We start from the raw sequence: 24,415 nt of genomic DNA, 5'->3' as shown, positions 1-24,415 counted from the left end.
AAGTCTATAAAAATTCGTGGTTATAGAAGGATACAGAAAATGAGGAAAAGAAGGAATAAGATGTTAAGACAAAGAGCAACCGGTAGAAAACTAGAAAACCTCCTCTTTTGTGACTGCACAGTACGATGTCCTGACTTCTGCTACTAAACCACTCCCCACCTCAAAGTACCACTCATTTGTTGGTAATTCTGCCTCATCTTGGAACTTATGTGGCCCCCCACCCCCATGCCAAAGGACAGGGACACAGCATGCTCATCATAGCAGCCCCCAAACCCAGCACAGAGCCTGGCATACAGCTGCCTGTGATAAATGTGTGCTGAGCACACGCCAGGATAAGAAGAGGCAGGAGAGGAGGAGGGACAAAGAGTGCACAAAGAAGGAAACAGGTCTCTTGTCCCAGATCCCTGGTGTAAACTAAGAATAAGCAAGCTTAAGGTAATGAGGGTCAAAGCAAAACAGAGAAAGTTCATGTCCCTGCAGGCATCATTAACTACATCACAGGGAGCAGAACCACTTAGGGAAAAAGAAGAAAAGCTCTCCAGATCTATGGGCAGGGGCTGAGTGAGAAAAGTGATCTGGTGCTATTAAAGGTGGTTTGAAGTCATCAATCTGGCCACGCCACCTCACTGCCTGACCCTCTCCAAGGGTCTTCACACCCACAAGATTCTACCCCACCCAGCCCCTACACACCTCCCTAAACTTTATCCCTCCAACCTCCACACACTTTGTGCTCAAATTATGCCAAACTCACACAACGTGCTGTGTCATTCCTCTGAGCCTGTTTCGTGCAGTTAACCTCTACCTGGAATGCCCTTTCTACCTACTGACAAACCTGTTTATCCTTCTCAGCTCAGCTCTGTTATGTCCTCCTCCTCCAGGGAGCCCTCAGGCTCCCATGACACCCAGTGCACTGAACCATCTTAGCCCTATGCACACCTCACATCCTGGTCCAATGATGAGTGAACTCCTCTCCCCCCAGAGAGTAAATTCTATCTCTCTCTACCCATAGCACCTAACACACTGCCTTAGCACACAATAGGTGCTAAATAAATGCTTGTTGAAATCGACAAAGCATTGGCAAGATTCCAGAACATAAGTGCTAGAAGACTTGGTTAAAAAGAGGAAACCGAGAGGCAACTTGATATACTGGAAACCCTGAGCATGGAGGTTGGAGTTCAAACCAGTAGAACGACTTAAGGTAAGTGACTTAAAGACCCTGAACCTGTTTTCCTGATCTATGAAACAAGCATATTACCACCTAACTCCTACAACTACTTATGAAGAAGGCACCTACTATGCACCTGGCACACAGTAGGCCCTCTGTACTGTACTTAACTGGTGAGACGCCACCTCCCGCCCACATCTTCCTGTTTTTCAGTCTCCCATTTCCGACCATAAGCTCCTCCAAGGCTTTTGCCCAGACCCCTAGACGACTGTTCTGGACCCAGTTTATAAAGACTGCCTGGCTGGCCAGGAAATCCCCCAGAGGCCTCCTTCCGTGTCCCCGGGCCAAATCTGTGAAGAGAAAACGGAAGGCTCCCATGTCACGAAAAACTATGATCAAATAAATTATTATGCCTTTTCTCCTATTGATCTGCCTTTTGTCAACTGATTTTCAGTGAACATTCGGAGAGCCATGGGGAAGTTTTCCCTTTGCCCCTACAGGGCTCTGAATCTGAACCTAAGAGTGAGCCTATAGGGGGAACCTTCTGGCTCCCTCACAGGAACTGACTGGGCAGGAGTTGGAAAAGCCACTTGGATTCCCATTTCCTCAACTCCCCGCCAATACCAAGGCGTCTGTTTTTACAGGCTCTTTCGTGGTGTTCTGGGCACATTCAACTTCCAATGCAGCTGAGAAGGTCGGGAACAGTTAGAGAACAGGGGTGGCAGCCGCCCGGGAGGCTGCAAGGCGCTCGCCCGCAACACACAGGCGCGCGCGGCGCACCCGGCCTCCGGCCTCCCGCCTCCCCAGGTCGGGCCTGGCAGCTGCGGTAAGGAGGTCAGCGCAGCCGCCACACTTCGCCCAGACGCTGGCCCGACCCGACCGCCGGCGACTCTCTGGCAGCGCCCGGAGACCGCCAGCCCCTGGGCCGCCCGTCTGCAGCGCCCCCTCCGCCCCGGGACCCTCGCGCGCAGCTCAAGTTGGGAGCCCCGCTCCGCAGGCGAGCGCGCGCCCACTACCCACACCCACTGCCACTCATGCACACCGTGGGTCCGGAGATGCCCCCGAGCGTTTTAAAATCCAGAAACATCACATGGTAGCCACATCCGGCGGCTGTTACCTGCTCACAGCACCCAGACCCTCGCCCTGGTTTCCCGGGAGCCCGCAAACCCGGCACGTGGGCTGCGCGCCCTCCCGCAAGCCACTGCTCCGCGCCAGCGCGCCGGCAAGCCGCCTACCTTAGGGGTCTGCACTTCAGGTCCCGTCGGCACCTCCAACTTCCTCTTGGTTACCCAGAAGAACAGCAGCACCGTGATCCAGAGCACCCCGAAGACTGGCAGAACCAGCCGACGAGTCAGGCGCCGCATGGTCCCCTTTGCCGCTTCCTCTCCGCGGCGCTACGTCCCTGGGGCACCCCCCGGCGGTCAGGGTTGGCGGGGCAGGAGTCCTGACGAGCGCCTCGCTCTGGGGAGCTTTAGACCCAGGATCCGGTTGGAGGGGCGGCAGGATCCTGCAAGGCGCCCTTCCCGCTTCGAAGAGAAGCGAGCCTGGGTGGGGGGTGCAGGGCGACCCGAAACGTGGCAGGGAAGGACCGAGGGCAGCCAAGCTGGACGCCCGCTCCAGCGGGAGAAGCGCGGTGGCTGCCGAGATGTTCCCCACGCCGCCACCGCGGCTGCCGCCGCCGCCGCCGCCTTGCCCGCTGCCACCGATAGGGAAACTGACTCGAGCAGCGAGAGGGAGGAATCCAAGGCTGTGCCAAGCACCCCGGGAGGAGCACGAGGGCGGAGGGAGTGAGCGGGGAGGGCGGGCCCGACAGACAAGCCGACTCCGAGCGAGCCCAGGTGGGAGTGAGCGGGGCTCTGAGAGGAAGCGCTACCGCCGCCCGCCGACCGAAGCGCTCGGTGCTGTTGCGGGGCCGCCCGCGCCGAGCCCTGGGCGCAGCTCCCAGACCATCGTGGGTTGGGGCAAGGCGGGGCGGGGCGGGGCGGGAGCGGTGCACTCGGGATGCCCGCCACCCCCAGCTGCCAGCTGGGACCCAAGGGCCGGCCCGCGCCAGGCGGCGCTGTGCCTGGGAGGACTTTCCCGCTCATCGCGGGGGCTGCACGTGGCGCTCAAGCCGGGGTCCCACCCTCAATGTGCTCGTCCTACCACAGCCAGCGCTGGGATTCCAGGGCGCCAGCAGGGCTGCTGCCCCAAACCCGCGGTTCACTTGCCTGGCCACTGAGGGCCAAGGCCGCGGTCAGCCAACTCCCCAGGGTGTTTCTATGCCTGCCTGCAGGTGCCTGGTAACTTTTTCTGCTTAATGGAAGGAAAGCTGAGCTGGTCTAAATTTAGCTTTAAAGATATCCTTTAAAAAATTAAGGCGCAATTATCTCCCATAAAGGTTTTCTCTCCCTGTAAGCATCAGGGCTTTGTGCTTGCAAGAAAAGAGGTCCAAAGTTGGAGCAACCACTTGGGATTCTTGGAAAGTGACCCTGGGCAGGAGGATACTGGGTGCAGAGGGTGATCTTTCAAAAGCCCCTTTTCCCGAGGGCCTTTGGGAATTGTATCCCCCTCCCACTTGCAGATTAAAACCGCTTGGATCTAGAAGCAAAGAAAATTCTGACTCCAATTCCCATGTAGGCTCAAGTAGGCTGGAATCACGGCCAGATCACTGACCAGAGAGTACTGACCTAGCTGTCACACTCACTGTGTGAGTCTTGGGTAAGTCATTTACCTTCTCCCAGTCTTCGATTCCTCATCTGTAAAATGGAGGGAAAATACCTCCTCTGACAAGCAAATGAGTAGTGGTGAAAGCTGAATGCAAGGTGCTGGTGTTATCTGAGCACTCAAAGTGGGGAAACCTTGCTCTGTCTGGGGAGCAGAGGCAGCGGGAACTATGCCATTTTTGTTGAAGGGTTGCTTGCTTCATCGAGTTTCTTGGGAAGGTGAGAATGATGCACCCACTGTGGCAGCCACCATCCTCCCTGCCTTTCTCTCCCCATAGAGCTCAGTGTAGGGCAAGCTCCCATACCTCCGCGCAGGTGAGACAGCTGTAAATCAGGGCTCTGGAATTCCTTCTTCAATAAGATGTCTCCCCAAAGACATGTACTGAGAAATGGAGGCGTCTACTCAAAGCCTCCTGTTTTTGGTACCTTATCTTTCAGTCACAGGGAAGTCCTGCCTCAACCTCAGAGAGTTCTTGACTGGACTGTAGATAAGAAGTTTGGGGTTGGGAACCGCAGTTGAAATTAAACAGCCCAGAAAAGGTGAGCACTGTTGCCAGCCCTTTCAAGATTTACCTGCGCTGTAAGACCATCACACAGAACGCCAGGGTTGATCTAGCATTTGCCTTTATCAGAACTCTGCACACTGAAAGGTGGGAGTAGGCTCCCCAGCCAATGCTTTGTCCCAGCAAAGGCCCAGGTAGATGACCATCATGGGAGGGGTAGAGGGAGCAGCGAGAGAACTCACCTCTGCAGCATCCCAAGCACCTTGGACCTCTTTCAGGAGCCTCACCCTGGACCTGCAAGTTCGGGCCTGCAAAGCGTTCTGCTGCAGGCTCTGCAGGGGACCCCCAGGCAAGCTGCTGAGCTGCTGTTGGCTCTAGGCAGAAGCTGCAGCACAGGAGTCCATTGCTCAGTGCTTTGTAATGCCGCTTCTGAGTAACAGATGGCAGACAGTTACACAAGAACACCGCTAAGCTTTTGAGATGGTGCAGCACCACCACACTGCTCACCACACTGCTGAGATGCTGAGGTGCCTCATTCTGACTGTTTGGCATATGGGGAAACTGAGGCCCTGGGGTGAAGGCAGCTCCATGCAGGGACTGCAATGTCTCGGAGAGTGGGAATTTCCTTCCAGGAATAATTTTCTTCTCAAATCATTATTTTGTCCTCTACTCAAGTGAGGAAGATTTCCTGGGCCTATGGAAGCTGTCAAGGGAATCCAGTTTTGCTAGGTGTCATTAGCTGATCCATCCAGAGATCATATCAGATATCAGTTTGGGTTGTCAAACCAATAAATGTCATTAGGACTGAAGTAGATTTCAAGTGGGACTTCAAACATGTGGAAGTGAAGTGAGTGTCCATGCGGGGCCTAGTTCTGTAGGTTTCTCCAGGGACCCAGTCTATCCAGGGGTCCCCCATGCTCAGGAATATACTTTAAACTCTTTAATAACCAGCTTTAAGCCTGGGCAACATAGCGAGAGCTTCTCTCTAAACAACAACAACAACAAAAAATAGCCAGGCGAAGTGGCAGGTGTCTCTAGTCCCAGCCACTTGGGAGGCTAAGACAGGAGGATTACTTGAGCCCAGGATTTTGAGGCTGCAATGAGCTATGATCTCACCACTGCACTCCAGCCTGGGTGATGGAGCGAGACCCTGTCTCAAAAAATGAATAAATAAAATAACAAGCTTAAGTAATGCAGAGTATGGTTGATCCCAGCAGGGGATTAGCTATCATTGGCGATTAATCCAAGTTACTTTTTTCTTATCACAGCCAATATGGGGAGGAAAAGCTCCTAGCAAAAGATTTAACATGGCAGGAAATGAAAAAAATAAATACACTCTGAACTAGGACTCTCCTGGTGCCCTAAAACAGATCTACCTCCTCAGTCTCGTTATTGTTGAGCCAAGCTCCTCATTTCTCTGGGTCTGTGGTTTCCCATCTGCAATGTCATGTTCTCTCAAAGACCCTCCCAGCTGACACATTTAGGGTTCTGACCTTTCTTGTCCTGGATCAGGACCTTCTTTACCACTCCTGTTGTTGGCGAGTTCTGTTCTCTCCTCACAGCTGAAGACATTAGAGAGCAAATTGGGTACTGGAGCAGATGTGAGTCATTCATGTTAGTATAAAAACTATGGAATGAAACCCATTATGGCCCGGAAAGCAGTGTAAAGCAGCATATGGAGCAAATGCAAGCTGGAAGAAGGAGGAAGCTGTGAAGTCCGATGCATATGCTCTGCGGCAGCTTTTGCTGTGGATTCTCACACTTCGCTTCTCGTTTCCTGTAGCCGTCTCTCCGTCATTCTCGCTCAGCCCACTGCAGAGGCTGCAGCCTTTGTTCCTTTTGGATCAGATTCTCCGAGTCCCTCCTCTCTGCCCACTGCATGACTTCAGGGAGGCTGTGTGTGCGCGAGTGGCTGTGTGTGCCTCTTGCCATCTGCACGCTTATTAGACCTGTCACAACCAGCGAGACACCCTCTGTGCCAACCTAATGAAATTTCACCCACAGAGGCCCAGACAGTTTTCTGTTGAGGTCTTTACCTCTTCTGGGCCATAGGGAAAGGTAAGCGGTAGCAGGGCAGATTGCAGCACAGTGAGAAGATGAGCTGCACACATGCTGGCCCAGCCCTGGCAGCGTTCCCCAGCAGCAAAAAGAGCGGCAGTGAAAATTCAAAGATCTGTCTGTCTTTATTCCACAGTCATACAGATACAAGTCTTTGGGCTGACTCCTGCAGGTGACTCTGTTCAAGTTCTCCACTGTAAATAATACATCAGCTCCCCTTTCCTCTGTGTTCCTCTCCATTTTCCTTGCCACTGTAGATCCTGTCAAAACTGCATGTCCTGGGTCTCCTGCAAGGCTTTCTTATAGAGTGAGCGATGGAATAGTTTAAACCACGTGGTGAATGAGGATGAGCTATTACAAACCCCTTACCTCATCTTTCTGCCACATCGGTGAATCTTTGTCAAAAGAATAACGCCAGCTGGATTTTCCTCTCATCTTTGATGGGTAGATGGGTGGCTTTATCTAAGGGATCTGACAGTCACCTTTCTGGATCTTTCTCTTTCCATTAAACGACTCCTTTCACCAGCCCACTACCCTCAACTCCTCTCCCTCCTTTTATTCTTATATTCAATTCCTTGAAAGGGATCTATATCTTTGCATTTCAAAAGCCTGCTTCTTTTATTGTTTGAAATGCCCCAAACTTTCTTTGTTCCTCACCCAAATGCCAAGTGTAAAACTTAATACTGCTACAATGATATGTCTTTGCTGGTTGTGTAAAGTGGTTTGATCTTCAGTGATGGTGCCCTGTGGTGATCTGAGAAATTTCCCCCACCTCCCCCCAGCCCTTATAGAATATGCAAAGTTCTAGCATGAAGGTGTGACCCAGTTTGCCTAAAGAAAAGTAAAAGAGACCTGCGCAGTGGCTCACGCCTGTAATCCCAGCACTTTGGGAGGCCAAGGCGGGCAGATCACCTGAGGTCAGGAGTTTGAGACCAGCCTGACCAACATGGTGAAACCCTGTCTCTTGTAAAAAATACAAAAATTAGCTGGGCATGGTGGCAGGCACCTGTAATCCCTGCTACTCAGGAGGCTGTGGCAGGAGGATGGCTTGAATCCAGGAGGCAGAGGTTGCAGTGAGCTGAAATCGCACCATTGCACTCCAGCCTGTGCAACAAGAGCAAAACTCCATCTCCAAAAAAAAAAAAAAAAAAAAAGAAAGAAAGAAAGAAAAGAAAGAAAAAGAAAATTATTTCCCTTGAATTATCTAGAGGAGACTCTGAAAGAGAGCAGCACAGGCAGAAGAAATAGAAGGATCTAAGAACAGATGTCACTCCCCAGGTCCCCAATTTCAGACAACCAAATCTGAGAGCCACTTGCATTATCTCTGACAAAGACAGTCTTTCCTGTTAGGCTTAAGCTTAGAGGCATGAGTGAAAGGTAGAAGTGGGCAGGAGAGCTCAAATCCAAGAAGGAATAGAACTGTGATGGGGCCTCTCCAGTCTGGCTAGGACTTCAACAGCAAGAGGAGCCAAGCATACCCCAGGAGTGGACCTGGGACAATCCAGACCTGCTGTGGGTCTAGTGACCGACAGCAGATTTTGTCATCAAGTCACTACCAGCTATTGCACATTGAGCAGGGTGGCTTTATGCCCCAGTTTGCTTGGGAAATTCCTGGTTTATTCTGATTTTTCTGGCATAATTATTATACTGCCTCATTTTACTTTCAAGAAATTTCTATTTTAGACAATAAATTAGAGGCCACTCTAATCAACAGGAGGACTTCTGGTAATGGTTCTAGAAGGAAGATTGCTTTTCTTAGATGAATAAAAATGTGGGTTTGCTATTTAAGTTGTTTTGTATGTGTGCTGAACTTGGGATACTCTGTTCACGTGGGGCATTACTCAAAGTAAACAATAGTCAAGATGCTTATCCAAAGAAGAGACAATTTGGACAAATGAAGCCAGCTTTAAGTAACTAAGGAAGTAATTAGGTTGCGCATATCAGTCAATGACAGTCTTATCCTATCCACCCAACTGAAGATGTTTTACCCACCTTGCAGCTCATGGAAGCAGCCAGGTAGCAGCACATTGTCTCTTTGAAGGGCAAGGGATTCCTGACACCAGACTCCACTCATTCTTCCAACAACCTCTTCCTCTCACCCACATACCTACATGGGCCATGAAAGTAACATGAATGAGTGAAATGGGATAGGGTCGGGGGGAAAACAGCATAAACACAATGACAACGATGAAACTGCTATTCAACCTTCATGTTGAGGACACAGTAGGGAGTAGTGGGGTCCACACTGGAGTAGCAAGGAATCAGCTCCAACTCATCATTGCCAGTGCCAGTAAAGTGTTGCCAGAGGTTTCCAATCTCTCAACAAAAGCATAAGTCCAGATGACGATGTGAAACCTCCTGGATTTTAACTGTTATCAGTTAATTCAGTCACCCCCACCACCAGCCCACCAAAACATTGGATGGGCTAAATAAACAGGTCTGCAGTCTGAATCCAGCCTGCTGCTTGCCAGTTTGCAACCTCTACTCCAGCCACCAGTGTTTCCATAAGTACTGAAGTTTTCCTGGTTTCCATCTTCTAACGTGGGAACAGGTCTACCAAGCTAGGACAAAGGGGAAAGAGTGCACCAGATTTTATTAGGAGGGGCCTTGGACTCTAATGTAGTTCAATACTCCTCATTTTGTAATTGAGAAAAGTGGAGCCCAGAGAAATTGCACGAACTGCCTACAGAAAGATTAGTTCATTGGTAAACTGTGGGCTATAACATATCTGCATTACCCAACATTGCTCCCAAGTGACATCCCTCACTAGGTTTCACAGGACAAGTGAATCAGGGAGCTGAGGCATTTCTACGGTGGGGTGGGGAGGCTGCTAAGCCCAGAAGTTTCTAGGTAATGAGCAAAACAATGAACAAAGACACTGTGACCAAGACTCTGGGCAATTTGCTGTGAGGAATACAAATAAATAAGGCCTATTCCAGCTCTTCTAGAAAATGTAAGCTGGAGATTTGAACAACGCCTTGAGTGTTAAAGACCTGGTCCTTCCTCTTGGGTTTCTGTTGAGTAATGTTGAGTCCTAGGTAGAGGCGCTTCAGTCCACCTGAGAAATAGCTACATTGCAACAGCAAAGTCGTTTTTGCAGCTCTGCACTGCACCTGTCTTCAGTTTCCCTCTCTAAGTGCTGTGCAAATGTTAATTAAACATAGATTATTTGAGAAGTGCTTTCAGCGTTTGAATTCAACTGGGCTGCATCAGATGATGATATTAATATCATTCCCCTGTTGGCAGAATGCTGTTTTTTAAAAGAAAAACTCTTTTCCTTTTACAGTTTTTGCCACACAATTTATTTTGCCCGTTCTCTGGCTATTTCACCTTTTGTGTCATCATTTTCATGAGACAAGTGAAAATAATATTTCTCTTATGCTCCAAAGAGCCAAATCCCTTTTTCTAGCTTGATCCGAAGAAGGCCAGTTGGAGCAGTAATGGGAAAACGCCTGATGTACAGTCCAAGTGCAAATCCTCAGGGAGAAATAATGCATCTCTTTGGGGAAAAAATAGCTTATACTTATGAGGTAGGAGATTTTCAATTTATAAAGGTTTCCTATTTCTTTCAATTGCCAGGATAACTGCATTCCAGAAAGGCTTGGCTTCTGCCATATAAGGCAGAAGTGCTCTCTTAGATCTGGGTTGTAGATTTAAAAATGATGAGTGACAAGCATCCCTCTCCATGCCCTGGACCACTGCCCTGGGGATTTTAAAGCAGAGTAGATCAAAGGGTTAAAATCCATTACCCAGAGAGATGGAAAAGTTCCTCTCAGTGATTTCTTCCCCCATCACTGCTCTCAGGCCTGAATTCCAAATTGATTTCCTTAATAACTATTAAAGACCTTTTTAATTAAACCAGGCATCCTCTTCCTTAGCAAACTTTTCTTGATGACATCTCTGGTTAATTAAAGGTTTAAGCTGCAAAGACGTATTACATAAGAACAAGGGAAGCTGCTTTATGGTGTGCCGGTGAAGGATCCTGCTGATTCCTGCTGCAGAAACCAGGGCCATGCCAGAGAGCTGCTCTTGTTTTCCTTTACAGCATTTCCTTTCTTTTGGAAGTCCCAGAAAGTGTTAATCACAAAAATGGTTTGGTGAGTGGGGGTTAATTTTTCTGTTTCCTGAGGTTCAATTTCTCCTTTCATGCTTGCCTGGTAAGTGTTCATCAAGTGTTTTTCATTAAAAACATCACTCATTTTTATCACGATTCACTGATGCTGACAAAACATTTTTACCTTTTCATCCAAAATTCCTGAGGTAGTTGATACATTTGGTAATGAAAGAACAGCGAATAAAAACCTCTTTTCACCCATCAATAACTTGCAGCCACCTCTGTAACAGAATGTACCAAATTCTAACAAGAAGGAAAAATCGTATTTTATATATATATGATTTTGTGCATATATATATATATATATTTGTTGTTGTCATTGTTGTAAATTGTCCTAATGCATTTACGTTTTTCTTTTTCCTGGTTCATTTTTTTTCTACCAGGACCCTTATTTTAAAATGGTAGAACAGAGTATGGTGTAGAGAATGTAACTATGGAATACAACTTTTCTTCATGAAAAGCTAAATATCTCTTAAATTGGGAACCAAACCCATGACCTTGACTTTGTTGTCATCATAGTTTAAAACACTGGGTCTCAAACCTAGATATACATTAGAATTATCTCTTGTTATTGCTAAGAGTCACATGCCACTGCCTCACCCTAAGCCTGCTGAAATTTTATGGATGATGTCTCTAGGCACCCAAGTTTGCGAGCCACTGATCTAATCAATACCTTTAAGTCCAATCAGCTCCACCTGTAGGCCTCCCTGGAAATGGGAAAGATGGTGTACTGTTTCAATATTTCAGTCTAACAGACAAATCGGATTGTCAAAACGAAGCAAAGGAAAATAGAACCTCACCAGTATTGCAGAGGAAAAGTGGCTCCAATTCTGATGAGACATCAAGGAAGAAATTTAAAAGATTTTCTTTTATTTTCTTCTTAAACTGGAACCAGGAGCATAGACAATCCATGTCATAATTAGTCACGTGGAGAGACCACTCACAGACTGTCACTGGTCACGTGTTCTATAGCTCTACATCAGTGGTTCTCAAAACAGAGAAAATTAGTATCACTGGAAGAATTTCTTTTACAGGCCACTTTATTATAAAAATTTTCAAACATATGGAAAAATAGAACAACAGTATATTCCACACCCACACATGTAATATACCTAGATTCAAAAACAGTTAATGTTTTGCCATATATATGTACGTGCCCACATATGCATGGGTTTATAATTGCTGAACCACTGAAAGGTAAATTACAGATATCGTAATATATAACACTTAAATAATAACCCTAAACAACCCAGAAGTACTTCAGCATGCATTCCCCAAATTAATAACATCTGCCAACATAACCGCAGCACCATTATCACACCTAAATGAATGTAAAATAATGCCCTATGATCATATAACACCAATTTTTAAGAAACTTAAAAAGACAAAAAAATAAAAATAAAACAGCAAAGTTTCCAGGGCCAGATTCCTAAAATCTTTGATGCAGTTAGGTGATGCTTCACAAAATGCTGCTGTACATGACTAACGAATGAAGAATGCTTGTCTTTCCAGTACCTGAAAAGAAGTTCATTTTTTTTGTACTTGAAAATTGCTTGGCTATTTGCGTGGTACTTAACAGTCACAATTTTATTGGATGCTCTTAGCGATGCTACCCTAAGGGAGATAGAGTGATGATAAAACTGGGCCCCAGGGTTATTGAGACCAGCCTGGGTTTTCTAGGTTGCTAACAGCGGCAGCTGGATTCCAACACTGGCGTAATGGAAGGAACACCAGGCTGGGAGTCTGAAACTGGAATTCTGGTTTTCTCTGTGCTCCTAACTCTGCCTATGTGATTTGGGGCATTGGACCAAACCTCTCTGGACTTTCATGTCTTCTTCTGAAAAGTGAAGAACTAAATCAATGGTCTCCAAGAGACTTTCTATTTGGATCTTTCTTTCATTCAATACATTTCTGACTTCTTTACTAAAACTCTGCATTCACCTCAATTTGGCCACGTAGCAAATTTATACAGGGGCTTATTGAGTCATAAAGGAAATACCCAATATTAGAATATTGGTGAGAAAGACATGAATTTGACAAAAATCTTACCACTTGCTATGGCCAAGTACAGCAGAATGCTGAGCATCTGCCTGTGATGTATGCTGTCTTAAGGCAGCTCATTAGAGAAAAGAGTGAGTCCCTACAGAGATACAGGAGCCCAGGCCTCCTCTTCCTCACTCTTTTAAAAGAAAACTGCAAAAATCGAAGAGCACATCCCTGGCAAAGTCAACAACTCCTAAACATAAAGGAGAAGTTCCATTAACTACTCCCATTTCATTTCACAGGTGATCCCTGCTTCCCCAGCCTTCCCTGTATTACAAGAGTTCAGTGTTTCCCCAAACCTTTACCAGGTCCATTTACATCTCCCAGCACTGGTCCACCACAGACCCAGGGGCTGGTGGGTGAGGACCAGAGCTATTTAAAATTCTTCACTTGGGGAGACTTTCATTTCAGATCTATTGTGTGGATTTTTTTACGACCAGAACATAGTCATGCATTGTTTTGTGATTAAAAATAAATAATTAAAAAGCTTGACGGCTGATGGGTTTTTCTTTGGACTCACAAAGACAAAGTAATCTCCAGGGTGCAGCAAATGACCCTGCAGTTTTCACTAGTGTGTGGGGTGTGTGTGTGACAGAGAGACAGACAGACAGACACACACACACACACACATACACACACACACAGAGAGAGAGAGAGAGAGAGAGAGAGAGAATTCGGGGCAGAGAGGTGGTATGAGATCCCATTTATAGAAACTGAATGGAAATGGCCCATTGATGCTAATACAACAACAATAATAATGTTTAAGCCCTTAGATGTAGATCATGTGTACATTAAGAGGCAATATGAAAACTAAGGTTAGAAAATCATGGTAGAAACTGGGCCAGTAGTGGAAGGTGTGAGAGAAAGATGTGGAGTAAAGAACCAATTGTCCTACTTCATATTATCTCTCTCTCTCCTTTCTCTATGTATCTCTCCTTTCTCCTGGCCTCCCATGACCTCTTTTATAATATCGTCTCTCCCTACCAGACATCGAACCCCCTGATAACTTCACTCATGACACGCCCCTGCCACAGGTTCTCTGAAACAATAATGGTGCTCATTGAACAGGTTCTTTCTTCAAAAGTCCTCTTTTCTCATTAGGAAGTTCACCATCACCAGCTGACTGTCTTTGTCCTTTAGGGATGGAATTTGCCAGCAGTCAAGGTGACCACCTGAGATAAAGCCCAGCAGTGACAGAGGGGAGTTAAGATCCAGAGCTTTCTGTCCACAAAGGAGTCACACTCCCTAGGAAGGAACCCTCATCATGGAGAGCAGATCAGGCTGTGACCCTACAGATCACCTGGCTGATGCCCTGATTCTCCAGCCTGCCTTCAGGAGGTCTCTGGTTGGTCTAGCTTCAGTGACATCTCCCCACTTCCACGCAGGATCAGCTGGGATGGTCACTGTCCCTCAAAACAATGGAGCTGGAAAGGACACGTTTAAAAACCTCAGGACTGAATAAAAGGCATTCAGAATGATGAAGGTAAAGAGGGGCCAGGCAACGCCAGACAAAAAGGCGGTGCTGAACACAGTGTGGAGTCAGCTCAGCTCATAAGGGCTGGAGTCAGAGGCTAGAGTTCTGATCCCAACTCTGCTATCAACTGACAGCAGACTTTTGCCAAACGACTGAATTTTTCTGGCCTCAGTTTCCCCAGTTTGGAGTTGGCCAGAGAGACCTCATTTTCTACCCTGGGATTTGCTACTCATTAATTGTGTGACTTGAACGTATTATGTAAACTTCCTAGTCTCAGTTTCATCATCTGGTATTAAGAGTATCTTTTTGCAGGGTTGTTGTCAGGCTTTAGAGATAATGTATACAAAGCACCTGGTACCGAAGGTAATCAATATACTAGTCATCCATTACTGTTGCTCAGGACTATGTGATGAAGATGAAGCTATCACTTGCAGGGCAACCATCACGTCTTTTGCACCTTTATACCCTCACATCTTAGTGACAATGTTGGGCATATTGAAAATGCTCAACACTATGGTTTTTCAATAACATCTTAAAGAGTGAGCATCGCCTTCCACTTTGGCACCCCTGCAAGAGGAAATATGAAGTGGGCTCTGGAAATAGAGCACCAACTCCACCCCTCACTGACTATGTCACTGCTGCAGCTCTGGTGGGCATGTGACTTTTGTTTGGCTGCCTCTATCTGAGCCACTTTCTATCTTGGGGGTATTCCCCCACTTTGATGAGAGACTGAAACAGCCTTTGCCAACAGAGTTGAAAAATACCAGCTACTTCCTTTCCTAGCCTCCCTTGCAGCTAAAGCCCAGATTTACACTCTGCTAATCAAGCCTTGGCACCAAACTTTTTTTTTTTTTCTTCTTGAGACGGAGTCTTGCTCTGTTGCCCAGGCTGGAGTGCAATCCCCGCTCAGTGCAAGCTCCACCTCCTGGGTTCATGCCATTCTTCTGCCTCAGCCTCCCGTGTAGCCGGGACTACAGGCGCCCGCCACCATGCCCGGCTAATTTTTTGTATTTTTAGTAGAGACAGGGTTTCACCATGTTAGCCAGGATGGTCTCAATCTCCTGACCTCGTGATCCACCCGCCTCGGCCTCCCCAAGTGCTGGGATTACAGGCGTGAGCCACCGCGCCCGGCCGGCACCAAACTTTTTACCTTAGAGCTGGTGAGACAAAAGAGAAGTGAGACTAGTGACAGAGTAAAGGTCTGATTCCTGATGCAAAAGAAGCACAGTGCTGGCGGCAAGAGCAGAAGCAGTCCAGCGGAGTTCCTGAATAGAAGTGGCAGTGGTGCAGATACTGGCATGCAGTTCTCTGTGAGAGCAGCTGTGGTTCCCTCGTCACACTAGTTTTGCAGTCCGGTGTTAGGATCCCCTCTGGAAGCTTAGCCCTGGTTCTCTGTGAGCACCCCAAAATCTTTTTAATATTCTGTTCCTGCTTTATCAGCCAGACAAATCTTCAATTGCTTGCAAATCAGCATTTTTTTTTTCAAGACAGAGTCTCACTCTGTCGCCCAGGCTGGGGTGCAGTGGGGTGATCTTGGCTCACTGCAACTTCTGCCTCCCAGGTTCAAGCAATTCTCCTGCCTCAGCCTCCTGAGTAGCTGGGATTACAGGCACGTGCCACCATGCCCGGCTAATTTTTGTATTTTTAGTAGAGACAGGGTTTCATGTTGACCAGCTGGTCTCAAACTCCTGACCTCATGATCCGCCCGCCTCAGCCTCCCAAAGTGCTGGGATTACAGGCGTGAGCCACTGTGCCCAGCTGCAAATCAGCATTTTTTTATTCATCAAGGTACCGAATCTCTCTGAAGCTCAGTTTCCTCATCTTTAGAAAGGGGTAAATTATTTGGGCATAGGAGATAACATATGTCAAGTGTCTGGCACCAGGGTACTCAATACATATTATTTCCCTTGAACACAAGCACAGCAGCAGTCATAACCCCCAGCTACACTGCTGCATATATTCCTTGCTGACATTGAGTACTTGTGTGCCTCAAGGATCCATGTAATTCTAAAGAGTTCCCATTTTATTGGTTGGATTTTTAGCTATAGTGAGATCAGAAGGCCAGAAAGAGATCAGACCTCAGGTTTACATGTAGAATCATTCAGAAACATCAAGGAGTAATCTGTATAAACTGAATCCAAGAGGGGGACCAGCTCTGGCCCTCAATTAAAAAAATCACAGCTCACATCTCCACGTTTCCCTGAACCCTCCAGCCAAAATGGAATGACCCTGGCACAAATAAATGCTCTTTTAATGCTTTCGAGAATATAATTCTTTACAATTTCGAGATTTGCTAACACTGGCATAAGAAACAGCTGCAGAGTTATTATCTCTTGGCATCTCTTTGGCTCCCAGACTGGGTTTTGCCCTTGTGAAGGCCCCTGTGCTTCAAGGACATTGCCATCAGGTGGTGGTGAAGAGCCACACTCTCTTACTAGAGAGCCCGGGCTGGAATTCTAGGTAGCTCATAGCTAACTGCTGTAGACTCACGTTTTGGGTTTAGAAATGGAATCTGTTATCTGCAAAAAAGGAAAAACCCTCAAACTTACGCTAAAAGGGACAATTCATTAGATGCATGACAGAGTATCTTACAGTATCCAAGGGCAGTAGGATGGCCAGATCTTGAGATTCCTGTCTCCATTTCTCTAGGACTACATGAAGCTTGTCCCTAATCCTCTGAGCCACCCACTTCACTCTTTCCCCTGGATGTCCACATGGATTACTATCCTCTTTCACCTTCCTGTCCTCTTTATCTGAAATAGCAGCTTCTCAATCTCCTCAATCTCTATTGCCTTAGCAGCTTTATTTTCCTTCATAGCACTTATTACTGCCTGAGCATATAATATATTTATTTCTTGTCTCTCCTTTGCCTCACTAGCATGTAAATTCCATGAGGAAAGGAACTTTGTTCTATTCACTGTTGTATCATCTGTGCCCAGAAGGGGTATAGCTTACAGAAGGGACTCAGTAAAACTTGTGAATAAGGAATGAATGAATGAACGAATGAATTCTCCTTCTCTCTAGTCCTGTTCTCTGTTTCTGGGTTCTCATGAAAAAAACAAAAACAAAAACAAAAACAAAAAAATGGCTGCTTAACACCAAGTCACTGTGACTTCCTTTCTCATCTTATCCAAGCTTTCAATACTAACTAATTTACTTTCTTAGAGTAAAATCTTGAAGACAGAAAGTGTCTGATTGGCTTAGTGCAGCCTACAAAAGAGTTCCTTTGGAGTGCACCAGAAAGCTTATGGTTCAGGAATAGGGCTCAAAGCACTTTTTTGTGCTTTGACAGCCAGGAGTGTGGGAAAAAATAATTTGCATCCTTAGGTAAAAAACCATTATGTACTTTTTTGTATAAAATAAACTTAAGAAACCATCAATAATCTTTGGAGAACTTGGACAATCACAAATTATTTTTGTTATAACACACATATACACACAATTAAACCAAAAAAATTACACAAAACATACATGTCTGTGTCTTTCTTCCTGAATTCCCAACTGTTTCCATCAAAGCCCTTCTAAGTCGATCTTTTCAGGATCCCTGATTAGAAGGCTAGCCTCTACATGGGGTCTGAACCCTGACTCTGCAATTGAGCCTCACCTGTGATTGACTCTTGATGCTGTGTTTTCCTTTTCTCCAAAGGCAGCATTCCAATATTTAGCTGCTGGTCTTCTGATTGATTATGAGATGAACTATTTTCATCCATCACTGCCCCCACACCTATTATCTGTGTTTTTTTCCAGTTAGCTTTAAAATGAGACAAAGCTTCTACTTGGCTGTAAAACTCTGCATTTCTCTTTGACCCATTCCTCACCAAGAAGCAAATTATTCTAATCAGTTTTCTCTTCTGTTAAGCTAAGGTTGGGTGCAATCACTGTTGCATTAATTAATTAACAGACTCTTGGTCTGGTTGCCCTGGCAATGCCCACCAAAGCAGCAGAACCTTTCCAACAGGAGAGCACATCAAGCAGTCAATGAACTGTTTTCTTCACATGTAGAAGCCAAGCGCACAGAGCACCTGCTACAGAAATGGGCTCCCAGGGGATGCTCAGGAAACACTTGCTGAGCAACATGTAGGCCAGTGAAGTGGGTGCTGAATCTGTAGCCTTGAACATCAGAAGTTGTTTAGAGCTGGTGGCTGAGACACTGTCCAAGGGGAATAGCAGCCAGTGTGATTTTACAAGAGCCTCAGTGTGGTACCAATCCCTTACAAATCATCTAGAAAAGCATGGAAAGAGGGCCTACAAGCCCTTAGGTAAGGCCAGGCTGCCATGGGGAGGAAAAGCAAACCAATTCATTTCCTGGTCATTTCCACTACCACTTCCCAAGGCCACAAAGAAGAGTCCCCACTTGGGACCTTGGTGTTGGGGGCTCCACCATAGCATTGTTCCTCCGTTGCAGGGCATTAGCCTGACTCACACTAGGTCAGATGTCCAATCAGGAGAATCTCCCTGAGTCAAGTGTGAGTAATACAGAATGCCACTGTATACATACACACAAGAACTAACTTTCAGCTTACTTACAGATGAGCGTGTTATTTCCAGCTCATTTCTTCCAAGGCTGTGCTCTTGGTTCCTTTGGGAAAGTTGGGTCTTCTCAGGCACATCCCCAATTCATGTTGAAATGGTTTGCCCCATCGCATGTTCAACCACCAATTGCTTCTCCAATTTCTTTTGAATATAGAGAACAGAGAGGGATACACTTAAGCTAAGCTAGCCCACTTTAAAGGAGAGTTTATTGAACAGATACAGAACTCAGTTACTTGACCAGCAAGGCAGGCCTCTTGGAAAAAGAACCCAAGAAATTGGCAAGCACAGGGTCCAAGCCACTGTTCTCCCTGATGCAAACAGTCCTGCATCTCTGCCTTTCCCTGACCTGGGCTGTCTTCTATCCGCAGATCTGCTTCCTCACCCCTCATTTCTGCTCCCATAACTTCAGCTTGGGCTTGCCTTAGAGCCAATTCTGGCCCCATTTCTATATACACCTTAGGCTCAGTTTCTGATAAATAACTCTCCTAGTTCCTCACTATTCCCATTTCAGATTTTAAGAGAAGAATCTGGATGGCTCACTTCTGCTCAGGAAACTGCTCTAGACCAGGCGATCATATGAGAAATAAGGGACGAGAGCACAATGCAGTTATGACTGCCTTGGACAATCTCCTTAATTGGGGCTGCCGGCAATTGCCTGAGAAGGAAGCTTGGTTGTGGGCTCAAGAACCCCCACCTATGTCAATGGCAGCTTCTGGGATTAGAATCTCTTGATTTTTTTTTTTTTTTTTTTTGAGATGGAGTTTCACTCTTATTGCCCAGGCTAGAGTGCAAAGGTGTGCTCTCGGCTCACTGCAACCTCTGCCTCCCAGGTTCAAGCGAATCTCATGCCTCAGCCTCCTGAGTAGCTGGGATTACAGGCATGCGCCACCACGCGCAGCTAATTTTTGTATTATTAGTACAGACAGAGTTTCTCCATGTTGGTCATGCTGGTCTCGAACTCCCGACCTCAGGTGATCAGCCCACCTCGGCCTCCCAAAGTGCTAGGATTACAGGTGTAAGCTAGCACATCCAGCCATTCTCTTGACCCTTTTTATTTCCTGGAGTCTCTGGGTACTGCTGCCCTTCATTCAATCCTTCTTCTTCCATGTTTTCTTTTCACCTTTTGAACATCCTTTTCCAGAATGTGTTCTTTATTTTCCCATCACCTCCCCCGGCAAGCCAGATCTACTCTTACATTCTACTGTTAGGTTTCAGTGTTGAATGGAGGGTATGTGATCTCAATTGAGAAACTCTACATCTCTCACCCCATCCATTCCTTCACATTCCACTTACCTAATCACAGCAATCACCGTCTCACTCTCTGAAACACTGTGTCTTCAAAATTCTCATGAACATAGTACTCTAGAGCCATCTGTTTCCTGAAGTCTGTTCCAGAAGTCATTTTTCAGCAAAATTTACTTTCTTAGAATATTTTAGGACCTAAATTTAATGAAGATAGTTGTATTGCAATTGATGAGTATAGTTCCTGAGTCCAAGTTAAGCCATGAACTAGTGTTCAAAAAATTTTCAATTCTGACTTATTAACTAGCGACCAGTTGCCTAATTCTGATTCCCAGGACATAATGAAACCAGATGCTTTCTGAGTGGGTCCAAAATGAGAGCCCCCAACTCAAAGTCAAAACTGCGCATTCTCTATCCATCATTCACCAAATGTTTATTTATTCATTCACCAAATGTTTACTGAGCAACTGGTATGTGTTAAGTCTTACCAGCTAAGGTGAAGAAGACAGAGTGAACAAAACAGACAAAGGCTTGCTCTTATGGAGATAAACACTAATGAAGTATCTGTATTACTGATCTCAGTCCAGAGACCCTACACCTCTCACCCCACCTATCCCTTCACACTCCGCTTACCTAGTCACAGCACTCACCTTCTTGCTCACTGGAAAATATTTGTCTCCCAACCTCACGGTGACATAGTACTTTATACCCATCTGTCTACTGAGCTCAAGAGGAGACTTTCCTGAGCAAGTGAGATTTGTACTCAGTGCTGAAAACAAAGTTAGCTAGTCTAGCAGCTGGGATGGGAAGAGAAATCCAGGCATATGCAAAGGCCCAATGGCCAGAGGAGGCATGTTGCATTCAAGAAATTGCAAGGAGACCTGAGTGAGAGGCCATAATACAAGATGAGACTGGAGAAGCAGGGGAGGCAGCCAGACCCAACAGGGTTCTCAAGGTCATGTTAGGAGCTCTAGACTTTACCCTAATAGCACAGAGATGCAGTGCTGTTGAAAAGTTTTAAGTGAGAGTGCAGGCGAGTAAGGAGTACAGAGGCATGATGTTATCACACTCCTGTGTTCAAAAGCCCCCTTTGGCCACAAAAAAGAGAGCAATTTTCTTTTTTTTTTGAGATGGAGTCTTGCTTTGTCGCCCAGGCTGGAGTGCAGAGGCGCGATCTCCGCTCACTGCAAACTCCGCCTCCCAGGTTCACGCCATTCTCCTGCCTCAGCCTCCCGAGTAGCTGGGACCACAGGCACCCGCCATCACGCCTGGCTAATTTTTTCTGTTTTTAGTAGAGACAGGGTTTCAGTGTGTTAGCCAGGATGGTCTCGATCTCCTGACCTCATGATCCGCCCGCCTCGGCCTCCCAAAGTGCTAGGATTACAGGCATGAGCCACTGCGCCCGGCCAAAAGAGCAATTTTCTAGAAGGGTCTAGATTGGTGTAGACAGGCCAAGAAGAGACTAGCTTTTTGGTTAATAAAAGCAAGATAATGGAGCCGGGACTGGAACAATTGTGGCTGAGATGGGAGAAGGGGATGGATTTGTGAGATATTACAGGTAAAACCATCAAAACTTCTAAGCTGCTGAGAGCACAAAGGCACATAGGTAAGAAATGATAGAATTAACCCACTTTAAATGACATAGAGAAACTGGTTGGAGCAGAGGGCAGTGTTAGCTTTAACTGGGGAAGGCTTCATAGAGAACATGGCATTTGAACTGAGATTTATTGAAAGATAAATTTGGACATGCTGGAATGCGGGGAGGGAATGGGAGTTTTGAACTTTCCTTGGGAATATGTTTGAAGGTTCAGATGATAGGCTGTTGCAGTAGTGTACTTTATACATAGCCCTCTAATTGCCATGAGGGGTAAAACTTGAAAAAATACATCAGGTAATACTGAAAGTGTACAGAAGTACTCATTTGATATCTGCCAGTGTGTGTTGGTTACCTCTTTTGCCACAGGCATTGTGAGGACACGCAAGTTGACACCACACAGGCCATGCCCTAAAAATGCTTATGGTCCAAGCTCATTGCTTTTGCAGCCCATGAAACAGTCTCTAAAAGCAGAATTTGAAAACCACTAGCATCAATGACACCTAGGAAGCTTGTTCAAAGTACAGATTCCTCGACTTCTCCCAAGACCAACTGAATGTGGCTCTGTAGACCAAAGGCCCAGAGTCTTCCTTTAAAGAAAACTCATAGGGGGTGCACATGCCTCCTCGAGCTTGAAAACGAGAGTGACAGAGAAAGAAACAAGTATTTTAAGAACAACTATGTTCAATATGTGACATTTACATATTATTTTAATTCTCCCAATGATATACCATGTTTAAATTATTATTATTATTATTATTATTATTATTATTATTATTATTATTATTTTGAGACAGGGTGTCAATCTGTTGCCCAGGCTGAAGCTCAATAATACAATCATGGGTCACTGCAGCCTCCATCTTCTGGGCTCGAGCCATCCTACTGCCTCAGCCACTCAAGTAGCTGAGACTACAGCCACATACCACCATGCCTGGCCAAGTTTTTTTTATTTTTAGTAGAGACAAGACCTTGCTATGTTGCCCAGGATGGTCTCAAACTCCTGAATTCAAATGATTCTCCCACTTCAGTCTCCCAAAGTGCTGGGATTACAGGTGTGAAGCACCATACCCTGCCTAATGATTATGGTATTATTTTTATTTGACAGATAAGGAAACCTTGATACAGAGAAGTTAAAGGATTTACCTAATGACATAGCGCAAATATTATAGAGATTTTGAAGGTGAGATCTCCTCTCTCACAAAAGAAATTTTTAAAAAATATAATCTAGCACTCAAAAACTGAGAGCAGACCACTATCCTTTAGTTCACCAAGAGAACAACATTGGTCCACGTGATGAAAATGTCCCCAGGGAGATCTATTTGGATTTCCCCAACACAAATAATTAGGTATGGTTTCTATGATTGTCTCTAGAACAAGGGAAAAAGAAAGGAGAGATGGAGCAGAAAGAAGAGGAGGAACTGACTTCCAGATTGGGCAACTGAGCCAGGTGGAACTGAAAGTCACCAGAAGAGTCACACAGGAAATTTACATGGGCTTACCTGGCAAACTCATTGATTTGCATGGGGAACCGCCCCTCTAGCACAGAGACTCAGCTGGAATTTAGTGGGCTTAAATCACAGACCCAGCAAAGCCGCTTATAACAGGGAGAAACAGCAAGCAAAAACATCAACACCCTTTCTTCCTCCTCCACTGCCATTTAAATATAAACTTCTAGGTCAGGCGCTCCCTGGTTTTTCCTGGATTGCAGACCATACCCAGCAAAGAAGGCACAAACCCAGAGAACCAAATCTGCAATTAAGCCATTGGGAGTTATGTGGAGAGGATTGCCAGGTAGGATAAACAGGCCCCAGGACTGGAACAGATGAGAGCGGAGGTTTAATTCCGTTGTGCCAGGGAAGATTGGCAAGCATGTCCCAACTGAAGCAGATCATTGCAGTGGAGGCAAAATATTTCATAGGATATTTTCAGAGGGAAATGCATGCAGGGGAAACCATTCCAAATTAAAAAAAAAAAAATCTTTGCATTAACAAACTAGGTAGGAGCATGTGGGTAATTGATGCATATGCATGAGAGCATAATTAAGAACTATAAGACCTGGAAGATTTTCAAGCTCTATGGCAATTATAAACCATGAAAAAATACCCTTCCTTGGTGTTTAGGGCTATTATTCAAGCATCTCTTCTCATTACGGTAGCTGGAACTTACATAGTACTGTGCAGAAATGGAATAAACAAACAGAGAGCTGTCATAAACTAATAATGATTCCTGGCTTTGTGCTTTTCTAAGACTTTTCTCACACATTATCTTATTTGATCTCTGTATGTATCAGATTCCTATTGCTGCTACAACAAATTACTACATATTTAGAGGCTTAAAATAATATAATATTTTTCTCTTATAGTTCTAGAGGTCGGAAGTCCCAAATGAGTCTTACAAGGCAAAATCAAAAAGTCAGCAAGAGTGGTTCCTTCTGAAAGCTCCAAGGAAGAACCTATTTTTGCCTCATCCAGCTTGCAGTCCTTTACTTTTGGCCCATTCCTCCATCTTCAAGGTCAACAATATAACATCTTCAAGTCTCTCTGTTTCTACCATCACCTCACCTTCTGCCCCTCTAATCTGCCTCCCTCTTATAAGGAATCCTGTGATGACCCCAGACCCACCTGAGTAATCCAGCAGAATCTTCCCATCTCAACATCGTTAACTTAATCACATCTGCAAAGACATAGCCACAATTTCCAGGGATTAGAACATGAACATCATTGGGGTCCATTTTTCAGTCTACAACACTACAGAAATCCTATAAAGTAGATGCCTAAATCCAGTTTTTCAGGTGAAGAAACTAAGATTCAGAGGGCTTCTTGACTTGTGTCAAGAACCCTTGTGGCCTGTGTTGGGGTAATTTTATGCGTGTGCCCCTTTAATATTTACTGAGTGCTCTCTCTGTGGCAGATACGGCACTACACAGTGTAGAGGGAAGTCTACCTTGAGAAGCTTCTATACTGGTGAAAAAAGTAAACCATTAT

General features: G+C 45.7%; 1 protein-coding gene and 1 long non-coding RNA gene across 3 annotated transcripts in view; both read right to left on the bottom strand.

Moving 5' to 3' along the window:
- Positions 1–13,327, bottom strand: part of GALNT14 (polypeptide N-acetylgalactosaminyltransferase 14) — a 239,918-nt gene extending 226,591 nt beyond the window's left edge. Inside the window, exons 1-2 of one of the 2 annotated variants that reach the window (XM_063713209.1) lie at positions 11,346–13,327; positions 8,424–8,538 (exon numbers count right to left, since the gene is read on the bottom strand). In XM_063713209.1, the coding sequence (XP_063569279.1) occupies positions 8,424–8,459 (36 nt within the window). In that variant the 5' untranslated portion in view covers positions 8,460–8,538; positions 11,346–13,327. 2 annotated transcript variants of the gene reach the window in all.
- A 5,268-nt stretch (positions 13,328–18,595) lies between these two features.
- Positions 18,596–24,106, bottom strand: LOC134759668 (uncharacterized). The gene is made up of 3 exons (XR_010136221.1): positions 24,053–24,106; positions 19,889–20,035; positions 18,596–18,736 (listed from the first exon to the last, which is right to left on the bottom strand). It is a non-coding gene; the product is annotated as an uncharacterized LOC134759668 (long non-coding RNA).
- Positions 24,107–24,415: the final 309 nt, after the last annotated feature.

This window comes from Pongo abelii, chromosome 12 (genome assembly GCF_028885655.2).
Source record: "Pongo abelii isolate AG06213 chromosome 12, NHGRI_mPonAbe1-v2.0_pri, whole genome shotgun sequence".
Classification (NCBI taxonomy): Eukaryota; Metazoa; Chordata; class Mammalia; order Primates; family Hominidae; genus Pongo; species Pongo abelii.
The sequence above is the reverse complement of the archived record's forward strand: the minus strand, read 5'-3'. Positions and strand labels throughout refer to the sequence as shown.